The sequence below is a fragment of the Orycteropus afer genome, unplaced genomic scaffold (assembly GCF_000298275.1).
Source record: "Orycteropus afer afer isolate SDZICR_OR568_19922 unplaced genomic scaffold, OryAfe1.0 scaffold00006, whole genome shotgun sequence".
In the NCBI taxonomy this organism is placed as follows: Eukaryota; Metazoa; Chordata; class Mammalia; order Tubulidentata; family Orycteropodidae; genus Orycteropus; species Orycteropus afer.
In genome coordinates, this window is record NW_006921593.1 from 9,297,170 (window position 1) to 9,313,604 (window position 16,435).

Genomic DNA, 16,435 nt, shown 5'->3' on the forward strand with positions numbered 1-16,435 from the left:
AACAACAACAACAACAACTCTTGGGTGAATACACAGGAGCAGAATAGCTAGGTGAGGCAAGTGTATGTTTATCTTTCTAAAACCCAGGCACCCAGTTCTGCAAAGTGGTTGTGCTATTTTGCATTCCCATCAGTGGGAATGGAGAGTTCCAGTTGCTCCACCTCCTTGACAAGCAACATTGCCAGTGATACAAGGAAAAAGTATAAAACAATAGGCAAATCCTCCAGAAGCCACGGTGTGCTGAAGGTTGCCACTGAGGTCAAGGAGTTATGGAAAAGGTGCATTGTACCTCAGTTATGGGTCCTTAGTGCACCTGGATGGTTTGATACCAAGTCTTCCGCACAGTTCCTCTGGGTTTTCAATTGGCACACAACAGCCCTTTTTCTACTTGGGATCAGGTGGCTGGACAGGTGGGATTCCAGATCTGTAGGTCACTTCCTTCCTCAGAGAGAGCAACTGTGTGTGGAAGAAGTCCTTAGCAGTTCAGAAATCAAACCGCCCTGTTCCTAAGACGGCATTCACTGGGGTGTGTGGGGGGTAGAGGGTAGTATTTTGGAAGGGAAGGGAAATGTTCACCATTGAAACTACTAGATAACCCAGATCTTGTGATGCTTATAGTAACAGTGTTGGTTTTTCCTTGGTATTCAGATTTTAGAAGCAATTACTCATCTAAGGAAGTTCCTAGATGGTGCAAACAGTTAAGGTGCTCAGCTGCTACCCACAAGGCTGGCAGTTCCAGCCCACCCAGAGCCAGCTTGGCCTAACGGCCTGGAAACACACTTCCCAGAGATCAGCCACTGAAAACCCCATGGAGCACAGTTCTACTCTGATGCACACGGGACAAGTCGGAACATTCGACAGTGACTCCTTTTGGTTTTGTTCATCTGAGGAGAAAGGAGGTACCTTCTGTCTAGTGTTCACAGTTAACAAGGCCATTGTAGAGACAACTGCAGAGGGGAAAAAGCACACAGTGGCCCTTGCGCAGAACAGGGGCTATCTTTATAACCGTGCTGCTCACACGTCTGCTTTATTTACCAGTTACATTAGCAATAAAGCTAAAATTATGTTTTAAAAATGGAGAAAATAAGCTAAAATATATGACAGGAAAAAGGAAATGGTAAGGAATAAAAGGTCAGAAAGTTAAAGGTGTGCAATGAAACCTAAAGGAACACGTTTGAAGGGAATGTTAAGAGTCAAGTCACAGGCATATGAGTGAACATTTACCTGAGGTAGATACACTCCTTGGAGCAATCAATCATGGGAGAACAGAAGGCTGTGTATGCACAGGGAGACAGCATAGAGGGCAGGAGTGCATGGGAAGGAAGGACACAGAGAAGAGGTGGCTATGGGGAGGAAGTGGGAGAGGAGCTATTGCATTGTGGGAGACTGCAGTCAATGTCATGAGACAGTGTCTGTGAGCTGCTGTATGGAAAGTGAATTTGCTCTGTAAACTTCATCCAAATCACAATTAAAAAAAAAAAAAAAGAGTCAAGTCAGCTGAGAGGAGGAAAGATGGTACATGCAACGTCAAACCAGAGTCCAAGGGCCACGAGTCCCACGCAGGTACCAGCATCCTGAGCCCAGCCCCCTCCCAGTCAATGGCTCTCCTGGATGAGGCTGCCGACCAGGCATTCCCCCCACGTGGGCAGGACCCCAGCGCACCCCTGCGTTTAGACCTGAGGGTCTGCCGTCACCGCGTCAGCCGGGGCCGTACTCACCTGCTCAGTCCCCCTCCACTGCCGCAGAGCCGGGCCCTTCTCCACCTAGAGGACGGTGCTCCTCCTGACAGAGGCTCCGTCTACCTCCTTCAGACTCAGGCTACTCAAGGCCTGGCGTCTAGGGGCCTTTCCAGTTTTCCTCCCCGGGGTGTCTGCTTCTCAACACCTCACAGGTCAGGCAGGGTGGAGGGACACTGTGCACATCTGAGCTGCCAATGAGAAGGACAGCTGTGCTGTTGACCACCCCTGAGGACTGCGGACAGAGGCACCGGGTTTGAGCCTTGGCTCCGCCTCTTACTAGCCATGTGCCTGTGGGAAATTCCACCCGGACAGCTTTGGCCTCCATGTGTACATTGTCACTACGGGATGTGTGCACAGGAATGAGGCCAGGGAATACACATGGCATAGACCATGCAGTGCTTCTGTTTAAAGGATAATCAGAGATGTGAGGAAGGTGGTTGGAGGGTAGCACAGCTCCCTGCCTTTCGCACTCACCTTTCTGGATTGATCCAGGAAGTGATTCCAAGGGGCATATTGAAGAGGCCGCTCATTAGCCAGGAAGGTGCCAAACAGTGCCTTAGAGGAAGGGCAGCTTATGTCCGTTTTCCTCTAGAAAGGCTCACCTAAGCTTACAGCCACTCGTCTCTCCTCAGAAGTGGGGGACACTGCGGGAGGGGCTCCTTCATAAGGACCTGCCATGGGGAGGCACGCAGCGGCAAAGCAAGTGTGGTGGCCCCTTCCCCTGACAGCTCTCCGCAGAAGGGACTGGGGCTGCCCGCCTGGGCTGGGACAGGCCCGCGCCTACGCGAGCAGCGACAAGGCTAGACCAACTCCCAAAAGGTTGTCCACGGATCCCACCTTCCTTCTGCCTCAGGCCGGACTCCAAGGACAGTCTGCTTTATTTAGTGTGGCATCCCCAAACACAGCTCACGTAAGTGGAAACCAAGACGTGTGCTGGTGAAGGAGGGGCAGGCACAGTGGAGGGAGGAGAGCAGGTCACCAAGAAAGAGGCACACGGCTCAGGTTCTGCTGCTCGACTTTAATGCCACCTGTGGGCCCCGAGGCTCCGGGCACCAGCGCACTCACAGGCAGGAACACGAACACGCAGGCAGCATCCCTCCACATCCACGAGCCGAGCACAGACAGGGATCCCAGAAGCCGAGCCAGGGGCCTCCCGCGCTCCACAGCGACTGCCGTCCTTCCCCAGCCTCTGTGCCCACCTCCCCCAGCCCCTGCGGCCCACCCTCCCCCAGTGCACGCAGATGAACATACACAAACGTTTCTTCCAGAATCCTAGAAGGCGGACGTTTGAGGCTCCAACTGGGATCAGGGTGCTCAGGGTGAATGAACAGCGCAAGTCAAATGGGTGTTGTTTATCTCGGTGTCTTCAGCGCAGGCTGGGATAGCACAGTGACGCACATCCTGCGTGGTGTCTCACAAAGGCCCGCTGTCCAGTCCTCCAGAGGCCACCCAAAACAGGACAATTAAACCACCTGCTCCATCGGAGACGCAAGCTGTCAACAGCTCCCAGACCGTCCCGACCCCGGGCCACAGGGGGGCGGTTCTTCAGAGGACGCTGGCTGCCTTCTGCACGGAGCAGCAGGCAGCTTAGAGAACCATCCAGAAGGGACAGGCGGAGGGGGTGGGGTGCAGAGTCTCTCCTTCCGTCCAGAACGTTACCCGAGGACTCCCGCCCCCTGGGACAGTGCCAGTGCTCCACGGTGGTCTTCTTTCCATCTTTTTTGCTGTCTGTGTGTGACTTTACTGAATTTTGTGATGCACTGCTGCACCGCAGTCCTGGCTCCTAAAGTGTCCACCTTCCCACCCAGCGGAAAGACGGCTGCCCAAAGTCAAACACAAGGGGTGCTCCAAGGCCAGCCCATGAAGGGTCTGACTCTGCAGGACCCACTGGCCCATCTCAAGGGGGACAGTCTCGCCCCCGTTGAGGCAAAGGGCGCTGACTGACATTCTGCATGAGAATTCTGTGAGAACAAGTGTCCCCTGCCTGAGGGAGCTTTCACCGCGGGCTCCCTTCTGGCCCAGCCCTTCCACCACTCTAGGACCAGAGCTGGAGAGGGATCCACCTGGGAGAAGCCCCTTCCTTGAGGTGGCCCCTTTCCTTGCAGGCTGTTCCCACAGTCCACAACAGCCAAAGCCACCTCCCAGCCTTCCCTTGGCCGCTGAAACTGGCCCATCAAATCCTTTTACTCCTACTAGAAAGAGGACTGAGCTGGCCAGCCAGGGCCCCTCTGCCTGCTCCGCTCACGGAAGCCCTGTCTCCCCACCCACCCAGAGAACACCGCTGTGAGAAGAGCTCGAGGGGCAGAGACGGGGGCGGGATCCTGGTCCAGCCCCCCTGAACCCCCAAGGGAGTCTCCCAGCCTGACAATGAGCACGCCTGCATTCGAGCAGTTACCCTGTGTCTCGCGTGGACGGGTTCCACGTGGCCTGGGGCTGACGTGCTCCATGGCGGGCTGACCACTGAACACACTGGGCTTGTCTGCGCTCGCACCCTGACTTCCTCCCGCGGAGCTGGCTCCGTGTCTGCCGAGAGGTGAACGCACATTAGGTGGTCCCACCACTCAGAGCACCAGGAAGGAAAGGCCAGAGCCACACTCGGGGCTGGGCTCCAGGCGGGACATCAGCTCCAGAGGAGAGACCGTCTGAGGACAGGAAGCACACACCCGGACACCTGAACGCCCTCCCTTCCCCTCTGCTTTCCTCTGCTCTCCCTCTCCACCTCTGCTGCACACACTAAAAGTGAGATTCAGGAACTCTCACCCAGGTGCCAGGGGTCAGTGCTCTCTGGGCCTGTGAAGGAACTCAGCCCAGGTCCAGGGCCTGCCTCTCTTCCTCAGAAAGACGCCCTCGACCCACCTCACCAATCTACTCCCGAAAGACTAAGAGCTGTGGGGCTGCCCTCGCCAGTTCTTTAAAACCCCTGCAGGCAAGCGGATTCCGACTCACAGTGTCCTTAGAGGACAGCGGAGAACTGCCCCACAGGGTTTCCAAGGCTGTAATCTTTATGGAAACAGAGGCCACATCTTTCTCCCATGGAACAGCTGCTGGGTTCAGTTATCAGCTGAGTCCTTTAACCACTGTGCCACCAGAGCTCCTGAATAAAGCCCATCCCTATGAGAACAGCCAGGAGGAGCCAGTATAGTCACGGTTGCAGGGAACAGAGTCGGTATGGTCTGACCAGTGGTACTGCCCGACTCTGCCCTGATGGCCCTCTGGGGCTGCAGCCAGCCAGGGGGACATGCAGGGGAGGGGTGCCTTGGGGCGCTTTCTCTCTCTCTGAAATATGGGGTTAACCCATCATTGCAGTTGTCTGCTGCCTTCCTGCACCTAGCCCCCCAGAACAGATAGCCTCCTAAAGGAAGAACGTTAGCAGGCTCAAGCCTCAGGGGTCTAAGGAGGATCACCCCCGGGCTGACTCTGGTCCCCAAAAGAGCAGCTAAGGAGGTCTCCCGAGCCCCTCTGCAGGCCCCTACATCTCAGCGTGCAGAGCACCTATGCGCCAACCTCAGGGCTCGTCAAAAGGGGACTGAAGTTCGCCTCCAGCCCTGTGACAGGAGGATTCCTGCAAGCAAGGAAGGCTGATGGAAGGTAGGAAAAGCCAAGGCCCAAGGCAGGGCTGTAAACATGGTGGTTTTCTAAGGCCAACCTGGTACACGGCTTTGGCAGCTACAGTTAGTGTTCAGAAGGTGGTGAGGACCATGCTCTGGGGAGAAAGACAGAGTCCATCCACATCCTCAGATGGGGCGGGGAAAGGGGTGCACTAGGGGAGACGGGTGCTCTTTCATCTTCCAGCAGGGACTGTGGGGCTGCTTGGGGAGACGCCCCCCCATCATAGTCGGTTTACACCTACATGCACAGGAAGGGGCGGGAGAGCACGGGAGGAGGTGCTTACGCCTACGCTAGTTTGGAACTGTGACGCTACGAAGGGCAGAAACTCTCCCGGCAGGCCAAGAAGGTGACAACGCCGCTCTGGACTTCTCGGTCAAGCCCTAGCAAGGCCCTATCAGCCCCAGGCATGGACGGCCACACCTGGAAGCAGGGCCAGGAGAGCACAGGTCCCGAGGCCCCACCGGCCCAAGCCCTGAGCCTGTCTCTGAGGTGCCATGGGGAGATAAAGCCACACCCCGGTCCCTGGGAGCTATGCCGTGGGACTCGTCCACACCTCGGCAGGTCCTGGGGCAGGCAGGAAGCAACGCTTCGAGGGACCTGACCCCCAGAGCCGCCAAGGGGCACCAGCTCCTCCCTGATGGCCTCTCTCCCCACCAGGCTACTCACCACCAAGTGATCTTGAACTCATAGATGGGGCGCTTGCAGTAGTAGTGGTTGACCAGGTGCTTGTCACACACCCCGATGCACTGGTGGTCAACCATGAGGCCCTGGGCTGAGAGGTCTGTCACCAGGCAGTGCAGCAGGTCATAGACGTCAGCCACGGCCTCCCAGGGCCCAAAGGACACGTCCACCTCACAGTGGTGCTCAAAGAGCTGCCCGTCGCTCTCACTCCGCTCGAAGCGCAGGGAGCCAAACAGTGGGCACTCGTAGGGGGTGATGGGCATCTCCTCCTTGAAGACACAGACCTTGAGCTTGGCGAAGCGGGCCTTCCGCTGCACTGCACGCAGCCGGGCAATCTCCACAATCCGCTCCAGGTGGTCTGCGTGGGTGAACACGGCACCCGTCATGGGGGCGGAAAGGGGCAGGGCAGGATGCCAGGGGAAGGGAGGTTCCCAGGGATGGGGCCTGTGGGCTGAGGAAGGGCTCAAACTTAACCAGGAGCTCTGGTGGTACAGTGCCTAAGGCACCTGACTGCTAACCAGAAGGCTGGCGGTTCAAACCCACCAGCCACTCCTCAGAAGGAAGGCTGGGCAATCTATTCCTGTAGTGATACCACTTCGGACACCCAAGGAGGGGTTGCTATGAGTTGAGTCCGACTCCACGGCACATAACAACAACAACAACATGCCTTTCCACCCCAGCCCCAGCTGCCAACAAGTCAGCTCTGACTCTCAGCCAGCCCATGACTGTCAGAGCAGAACTGGGTTTTCCCAAAGCAGGTGTTTTGGAAGCAGATTGCCAGGGCTCTATTCCAAGGCACCTCTGGATGACCCTGAACCTGTAGCTTTTGGTTAGCAGCCAAGCAGGTGAACTGATTGCACCCTGAGGGCCTCCATGGCCTTCCACGGCAAACAGGAAACCACCGGGTGAGCACTAGGCAGTGTGACGACCACCACGGGTAAGGTCACCCACTCCACCCCGAGTCCTCCTGGAGTGACCGGAGGGGCAGGATTCTTTTGCAGGTCAGGAATCTAGGTGAACCTTGGAGCCACTTGTTGTGGCAGCAGCAGACGCCGGGACCCTCCTTCGCACCCTCGTCCTGGGCAGTGACCCCTCACCTTTGTAATAGGGCATGAGCCCCAGAAACGCCTGGCGCACCTTCTCCCCCTTCAGCGGCTGCATGTTCTCCAGCTGCTCCAGCAGGGCTCCGATGGCGTAGTACTGGGCCTCCTTGTACACGGCCCGCACACGCTCCCGGGGCGGCAGGTCCCCCGAGCGCAGGAAGTTCAGCACATCTCTGAGTGGGAAGGAAGCGGGGCTGGTGAGAAGCGGATGTGGTGCCACGTAGTCTGAGCATGGAATCCAGCCCCAGATGCCAGCTGTGCAACACTGGGGGAGTGACTTAACCCCTCTGGGCCTTATTCATCTGTCAGATGGGGTGGGAGGAATAACAGAACTACTTCATAATAGTTTGAAGGGATTAACTAACTTAATACATGGAAAAAAAAAAATAACAAAACCAAGCCATCCAGTTGATTCTGACTTACAGTGACCCCATGTGTACAGAACAGAACTGTGCCCCTGGGGGGCTTCTGTTTGTCAGAGAAAGTCTGATTTATTGTTTTATTGTGCTAAAAATGTATATACAGGCAGACCTCGGAGATCTTGCAGGTTCAGTTCCAAAGACCACAGTAAAGCAAGTTTGCGATACAGCAATTGTCATGAATTTGTTGGTTCCCAGTGCATATGAGTTACGCTTACACTATGCTGTCATCTATGAAGTGTGCAACAGCCTGATGAGAAGATCTAAAATAGTGTGAGAAGGGCCAAAATGGGACACAGAGACATGGAGTGGGCACTCGCTGTTGGAAAAATGGCACCGATAGCCTGGCTCGAAGCAGGGCTGCCACCAACTGTCAATTTGTGAGAAAAACACATTATCTGAGAAACAAAATAAAGCAAAGCACAAAGAAATGAGGTCTGTCTGTGAGAAAACACTCGGCAACTCGACATCCTTCACATGGACGATTCGGTGACATGCGTTACGCTCATCACGCGGTGAGGCCACCACCACCGTCCTTCCCCAGTGATTGTACCATCAACAGAAACTCGGTGCCCCTAAGCTAAGACACCTCCTTCCCACTCCCTGCCACCCTTACAACCACTAATAAACTTCAGTCTCCATATTTGCCGATTTCATAAAGCAAGAACATATGGTATTTGTCCTTTTGTGACCAATGTATTTCATTCCGCGTAATCCTTCCAACATCCACCGACACTGCAGTGTGTATCAGGCCTTCATTTCTCTTTCTGGGCAATTAATATCCCATTGTATGTATGGACCACATTTTATTTCACCATTCACCTGCTGATGGACATTTTAGTTGTTTCCACCTTTTGGCTACTGGCTACTGTTAAAGTTACGCTTGCTTCATAAAAAGAATTTGGGAGGATTCGCCTTTTCTATGTGCTGCAATAGTTTGAATAGGCCTGGACAAGACATTTTCTTGATGAAAACCCCAAGGAAGACTGGAATTGGAAATTCCTTAATATGATTTAGGGTGTATATGAAAAACCAACAGTGTACATTATATTAAATGGAGAAAGACTGAGAGCTTTCCCCTTGAAATTGGGAGCAAGACAAGGGTACCCGCTCTCACCACTTCTATTCAATTTTGCATTAGAAGTCCTAGCCAGAAGAATAAAACGAGAAAAGAAAGAAAAGGTACCCAGATTGGGAAAACAAACAAACAAACTTACTGCCATTGAGTTGATTCCAACTCACAGCAATCCCCACTGGGTTTCTGAGGCTGTAAATCTTTACGGAAGTAGATTCCTCCATCTTTCTTCTACAGAGTGTCTGGTGGGTTTGAACCGCCAACCATATGGTTAGCAGTCAAATGCCTTAGGCACTGTGCCACCACGGCACCTCCAGATTGGAAAGGAAGTAGTAAAATTATCTCCATTCCTGGGTGACAGGATTCTGTGTGTAGAAAATCCCAAAGCCTTCACGAGAAGACTTCTAGAGCTAATAGAGGCGTTTAGCAAAGTTGCAGAGTATAATGTCAACAGAAAAAAATCAGGTGGGTTTCTGCACATCAGCAATGAGCAATTTCAATGGGAAATTAGGGAAATAATTCCTTTTATAATCCCATCTAAGAGAATAAAATACCTAGGAATAAATCTAACCATGGACATGAAGAATTTATACCATGAAAACTATAAAATATGCTGAAAGAGATCAAAGCATTAAATAAATGGAGAAGTGTTCCATATTCATGGACTGGAAGACTCGATATTGTTAAGATGTTGATTCTACCCAAAGCTACCTATAGATTCAATCCAACTCTGATCAAAATTCCAACAGCTTTCCTTACAGAAATAGAAAAACTAATCCTTAACTTGACATGGAAAGGCAAGAGACACTAAAGCAATACTGAAAGAGAAGAACAAAGTAGGAGTACCCATACTTCTTGATTTTAAAACACATTATACAGGTACAGTAATGAAAGCAGCTTGGTATTGCTGTAACAACAGACACATAGACCAAAACTGAGAGGCTGGAAATAATCCCCACATACCTATGGTCAACTGATTTTTGACAAAGATGCTAAGTCCATTTGATAGGGAAAGAAGAGTTGCCTCAATAAATGGTGCTAGGCAAACTGGATTTCCACACTCAAAAAACTGAAACAGGATCCCTACCTCACACCATATCCAAAAACAAATTCAAAATGGATTAAGGACCTAAGTGTGCAAACTAAAACCATAAAATTCTTGGGAAAACGATCAGGGCCAACACTGTCAGGCCCAGCTTCCAACAATGGACTGTCTAATATAATAAAAGCACAAACAGTAAGAGACAAAAAAATAAATATAAATGAAAGCTCCTAAGAATTTAAGAACTGTTGTTCATCAAAAGACTTTACCAAAAAAGTGAAAAGACAAGCTACCGACTAGAAGACTGTCTTCAGATACCATATATCCAATAAGTATTGAATAACCAAAATAAACATAAAACTTCAACAGAGTAACAACAAGAGACAACCAACCCCAACCCAATCCTAAACTGGGCTCCATAAAGTTTTCAAGGCTGTGACCTTTTGAAGCAGACATTCGGGACTTTCTCCTGAGGTGTCTGTGTGGGCTCAAACCACTCACCTTCTGTCCAGCAGTCAAGCACTTAGTCATCTGTGCCACCCAGGAGCTCCAGTTCTAGGGGTGAATAAAACCACATGCTGCGTTTTTTAAATAAGCTCAGTCATCCTCATTCTCTTTTTGATTCCGCAGTGCTGAGAGCAACCAGATTCCTCGCTGGTGGCTGTGGGAGGAGCTGCCCATTAAGGATATGTGAGTAACCAGAAGATGCAGCTGCCAACCCAGTAACCGGTCTACGACCACACACACCACAAGCATCACCCACTCAGGCATGAGTCTGACTCAGCCACTGCTCCTGTGTTATCCCATCCCGTGCTCTCAGTTCCTTGTCAGTAGGTGTGCTCTTTCTCCACGTAAGAAGGAGGAATTGGCTCAGAGAGGTCAAAGACGCCCTTGCTCAAGGAGCTGCAGCTACCAGAGCCTTGGCACAGATGAGGCTGGCTCCGGGCCCCATCCCCGTGCGCCAGACCTCAGCACAAATGGTCCAGCGTGAAGTGCTGCAAATCACCTGGGAAGCCTGCACAGTAAGTTCCCCAAAGGCCCTGAGCCCCTACTGCCTTCCATCCAGGCCTTTGGAAAACTTGCTACTGCTGCTGACTCACAGGCGGCTGGAGTGTGATGGCCAGAGCAAGAATGCCACAGGGTCCCACTCTCCACCATGCCCAAGCCTGGCTCCTTGAGCTCCACAGCGGCCACCTGGGCAGCCTGCAGCCAAACTCTGTTCCCCTCCTCCAGCCCCCGTACAAAATCAGTCTTCTACTCAGGGGACATCAACGCCAATGGCATAAACAGGCTACAAAAATGGCCACATCCTACTTTGATGAGCAGCGATGGGGCTCTTAAAAGCTTGTGAGCAGCCATCTAAGATGCAACGACTGGTCTCTCCTCGTCCAGAGCAAAGAAGGGTGAAGAACATCAGAGACTCAAGAAAACAGTTAGTCCAAAGGACCAATGGACTACAGGAAGCCTCCACGACCCCGAGACCACAACCAGATGGTGCCTGCCTACCACTACCGACCACTCTGACTAGAATCACAACAGAAGGTACTAGACACTCAGGGGGAGAAATGTAGAACAAAATTGAAAACCATAAAAAAGACTTACTGAGCCGATAGAGACTGGTGGGACCCTTGGGACTATGGCCTTAGACACTCTGGAACTGAACCCACCCCTGGGGACTGGCTTTCAGCAACAGACAGACCTATAAAGTGAACAGTGACCCCCGTGAGGAATGTGCCCCATGAGACCAAAAGGGCAGCATCTGCCCAGAAACAAAGCTCAGAAGGCAGGAAAGAAGGGCGAATGCAGACAGAGGGCTCGGGGCCAAGCAGGCAGGATGCTGCTGCACTGAGCACGTGGCAACCAAGGTCACCAATCACAACGTGTATAAACTGCGGGCCGGGAGAGGAATTTGCTCTGTAAGCTCTCCTCAAACTACAACAAAAGTAAAAAGCAAACAGTCTTCGAGCATCTCCCGGGAGCCTTGGTGAGCTCAGGAGAACGTAACCACCCGGGGCAGGCCTCAGCTGAGAGGGCCACAGGAGCCGCCAGCCGGGGCCAGCACTTTCTGCCTGCGAACCGCCTGCAAACAAGAGCCTCTTTATAGCTCTGCGGAGTGCAGTGACTCTTTGTTTTCTCAGCATTAGAGGCAGCTGACAGCCCGCTGGGGACTCCCAGCTGCGCCACAGGCCCCTTCCTGAGGACGAACGTGACCCTTCCCCAGCGTGGGCGCGCCTGCCCGTCGGCCAGCACGCAGACGTGGGGGCTGGAGGGTCTCTGCCTCTCTGGGCACCTGGTTCAAGGGCAAGGTCACGCCATTCTCTAGTCATCTCCAACATTAGACAAAAGCATTTCAGCCACTTACCCTGAAAGGGAGGTGGCCAGGGACACACCGACCCACCGCTGTTGAGAGGATTCCGACTCATGGCGGCCCCGTGACAGAGCAGAACTCGGCTCTGTAGGGTTTTCCTGGCTGTCATCGTTATGGGACCAGGCTGCCAGGCCTTTCTTCCGCAGTGCGGCTGGGCGGGTTTGAACAGCTAACCTTTAGGTGAACAGTCAAGTGCAAACCATCTGTGCCAGCCAGAGACCTGGGGTCACACCAGGGCTCTTTATCTAATCATGAGGCCTGACAGGCCTGCAGGGCAGCTGGAGTCACTCCTTATCTCATAAACAAGGAAACCAAGCCTCAGTGTCTTTCAATTGTTACCGTCAGGGGCCTCACGTCCTTTTTGGAAAGGATGATCTTCCTTCTGAGGTTACGTCCTTTTTGGAAAGGATGATCTTCCTTCTGAGGTTACGTTTCCCACGTTTTGGTATTAAAGCAGCACAAACAACCAAAGGCTTTTGTTAAGGAGCTTCTTGGCAAAACCAAAGCAGGGCAACCAACCCTATGTCAGCCCTCCCTTCACCTTTTTTTTGGTTTGCTTGTCTTAAACTATGATAAGAAGACTGGGAACCACCGAGGCACACCTCAGCAATGTGGAACCCTGGAATCTGGATTTGAGGATGTTCTCCAAGAGGCTGTTTTATAGCCCCCTCACCTCTAGATGGCAGCATCCCTAGCCCTTCCACACAGATGACTGCTTCCTGGCCTTACACCACACTGACTACAAGCACTATCATGGTTCCCAGCCAGTCTGTTACCTGGGACATGTCTGTCTGTCACTGTCTCCTTCAGGATGGTACATCAATGCATTATCTCTTCTTCTAGGTACGATGGGAAAAAACCCACCAAACCCATTGGTGCCGAGCCCATTCCAACTCTGGTGACCCCACATGTTACAGAAAGGGTTTTCTTGGCTGTTCAGTTTGTGCTTGACTGTTAACCTAAAGGTTGGTGGTTCAAACATACCCAGTAGTACTGTAGAGGCAAAGGTCTGGTGATCTACTTCCATTAAGATTATAACCAAGAAAAAAAATTATCCATATGAAATTAAATGGGCGACAATTACTTCACAACAAAGATGAAAACGCAAAGGCACAGGGAAACTAGATGCAGGGATACAGAACCACCAGAATGAAAACAGTGAGAACGTTCACACACTGGGAAGAAAGGCACCAATGTCACTGAACAATATGCCTAGAAATTGTTGAATGGGAACCTTAACTGCTGTGTAAATCTTCACCAAAAACACAGTATTATTAAAAAAAAAAGAAAAGAAAAGATTACAACCAAGCAAACCCTGTGGAGCAGTTCCACCCTGCACCACATGAGGTCGCCACGAGCTGGAAAGGACTTGATGGCGACTCACAAGAACGACAAACTCTACAGAAGCAGAGTCTGTCAGGGCTTTCTTCCACGGCACTGGCTGGTTGATGGTTCTGAGGAGCACAATCGAACTGTCAATCTTCAGGCTAGTAGCTGAGTGCAAACTGTGCCACCCAGGGACCGTCTAGGTGCCATGGAAGATGCCAAAGGTCCAAATTCAAGCTCCAGCTAGTCCCCTGCAAGGACACAAAGCTTCCTGGAGGGAGAAAAAAGCTTCCTGGAGGGAGAAACTCACCCAAAGTGCACGCCGTCTCGGTCAATGAAGTACCGGCCCTCAGCATCGGTGGGGATGTAGTGCCGCCCGCTGAACATGGCTGCCAGCATGGTGTCTTCGTAGCGCCGCAGGGTGGACAGGCGTGTGGTGAAGTGGGTCCCTCCGATGTTGAGGGGGACAACCTCAGGAAACTGGAATGGAAGGACTGAGGTTCTCAGATAGGCAGGGGAATGAAAGCCAGGCTGTGTGACTGGCGCCACACCGTTCACTCTGTCACCCAGGTCCTAAACCCAGGGGTCTGGATCAATGCTTTCTTCTCTCTCCTCTCTTCCCCACATGCATCAGTCACCAAGCCCCACCCCCAAACCACGAACCCGTCAAGTCAACTCCTACTCACGGTGACCCGTGTGTCAGAACAGAACTGCCAACCTGCTGGTTAGTAGACAAGCGCAAACCCGTCTGCATCACCCAGGGACCTCATGCTACCTCTTGTTGTTGCTGCTGTTAGATGCCGTCATGTCAGTTCTGACCCGCAGTGACCCCATGCACAATAGACGAGAACACTGCCCAGTCCAACACTGTCCTCACAGTCACTGCCATGCTGGAGCCCGCTGTGGCAGCCGCTGTGTCAATCCATCTCTTTGGAGGGCTTCCTTTTCCTCTGACCCTCTACTCCACCAAGCATGAAGTCCTTCTGCAGGGACTGGTCGTGCCTGATAACACGTCCAAAGTACGTGACACAAAGTCTCGCCACCTTCATGTCTACTAGCTCTCATCAGGTCTCCCCACTATCTCGTTCTCCAGGTCAAGCATGTATGGCCATCCTTCCACTGCCTGAACTCGCCACCTCTGTGTCCCTGTCCTTGCCATGCTCTCAGCCCCAAATGCTCCTACCATCCTCCCCCTCCCTGATACACACCACCTAGCAAACGGAACCACACCTGACTGTGGTTGAGGTTTCCTTGCCCGGGGCACCTGGATGAGAAGGACCTGCTACCCAGCGGAGAGCCTTGCACAATCCACACCAAAGCACCACAAAGGTTAACAGTATCCACTCACTCTACAGGCTCCCTTCCCCTGTGAGCATTTCCACTCTCCTGTCTGACTACTGGAAGCTCTGGTGGCATAGTGCCTAAGGCACTTGACTGCTAACCAGAAGGGCGGCAGTTCAAACCCACCAGCCATTCCTCGGAAGGAAGGTTCGTCAATCTAATTCCATAGTGATATCACTTTGGAAACCCAAGGAAGGGTCGCTATGAGTCAGATCCGACTTGATGGCAGTAAGTGTTTTGTTTTTGTCTGACTACTTATCAAAACGTTGGCGGTTTGAATCCACCCAGCGCTGCTGTGAAAGAAAGGCCTGATAATCTGCCTCCAGTTGGTGAGGAGTTGGCACCAGAGCCCTGGCCTACAGGCTTCAGGTCCTATGCTCTTCCCCTCAAACCAAGTAATGACTCCAATGACCCAAAGGGACCCTCAACTCTCCCCTCTGCTCTTGCTAAAAGACAGCACCACTGTGCCTCCAGAGGCCCTGTTCTTCCAGTGGCTAGGAGTCCTTCTAACTAAGAGGTTGATAGTAAGAATCCACTCACAGGAGCCTCCAAAGAAAGGCCTGGCAACTGTCTTGAAACTCAGCATGGATTGCAGTTCCATTCAGAGACACATGGTGGCGCCACGATCGGAGCACTGCTAGAGATTTGCTCACTCACAAGCTTTCCATGACGGAGAGCCTTGATGGAGAAGCTGACAAGAGGGGGACCCTCTGGAGAGAAGAGATGCTGTCTGTCTGGGGCTGGGCCAGCTCGGGGCCTCTTGGGATTAACTCACCAAGATGTTTAACTCTTTCAAACCACTTCATCCCCAGCTCCACCTGATCCTCACACGGTCGTGACAGAAAAGTAAATTGAGGGCCAGAGGGCCGGATGCTTCAGGGAGGTCGCCAAGGAGCTAGTGGTACCCACCCGGCTCCCAGTTGTAGGAACAGGATCTCCAGCCCCAAGGGGGACGGTGTATTCCCAAGAGCTCCCCCCAGCCCTGCCCAGTCTCTGGAGCTCTGTCCCCACGTGACATGCTTCCACAGCTGGACTGCCTAGCCTCCACCTCCTGGTTTCCATCTTCAACGCCCGGCAGAGGCCCGGCTGCCTGTTCTCCCTGGTCTGGAGCGTCGTCTCAGACGTTGGTAGGATGCAACGCCACACAGACTGTGAGACGAGGGGGCCAGGGTGCACCCGGGACAGCAGCCAGCCTGCCAGTGATGGAGGAGGAGGGGCTGTGTGGACACCCCTCCACATCGCTCCGCTGCTGCTGCCCTGCGCCCTGCAGCTGGAGGCTGGCTCTGGGCCGCCGCCCCGGCCTCCTCTTGGATCCTCTGGAAGGCACCACATCTCCGGGCTCCCAGGTCCCGTTAGCCTTCCCTCTCTGCTCGGTGGGGGCGGGGCAGAGGGGTGGGGACGGTCCTGCTCGCAGCCAGGGGGCACTGCAGGGGCTGGGGGACACACCCGGGCCATCACTGGTCGGGGGCGCTCGGCCCCCGGACCTCGCGAGCTCCCACACGAAGGGGCAGCTCCCGGCCCTGCAGCTCCTCCCGGCCCGGCCCCCCTACCTCCTGGGGCACCAGCGGCAGCGCGTGCCCCGCCTGCGTGGCCGTCGGGGTGGCTGGCTCCAGGAAGTCGTCCTCGGCGTCGGAGCTGGACATGGCACCGGCCGGACGACGGCTGTCTGGCTCCCGCCCCGTGACTACCACCATCCCTCTGGCTCTGAGCAGGGGGCGCGGCTCGGGCACTA

At 53.4% G+C, this 16,435-nt stretch overlaps 1 protein-coding gene across 1 annotated transcript in view; it reads right to left on the minus strand.

Moving 5' to 3' along the window:
• Positions 1-16,397, minus strand: part of RABGEF1 (RAB guanine nucleotide exchange factor 1) — an 84,891-nt gene extending 68,494 nt beyond the window's left edge. Inside the window, exons 1-3 of the mRNA XM_007940651.2 lie at positions 16,254-16,397; positions 7,127-7,305; positions 6,314-6,387 (exon numbers count right to left, since the gene is read on the minus strand). Coding sequence (XP_007938842.2) covers positions 6,314-6,387; positions 7,127-7,305; positions 16,254-16,397 — 397 coding nt within the window. The remainder of the gene's footprint in view (positions 1-6,313; positions 6,388-7,126; positions 7,306-16,253) is intronic.
• Between the last annotated feature and the right edge of the window lie 38 nt (positions 16,398-16,435).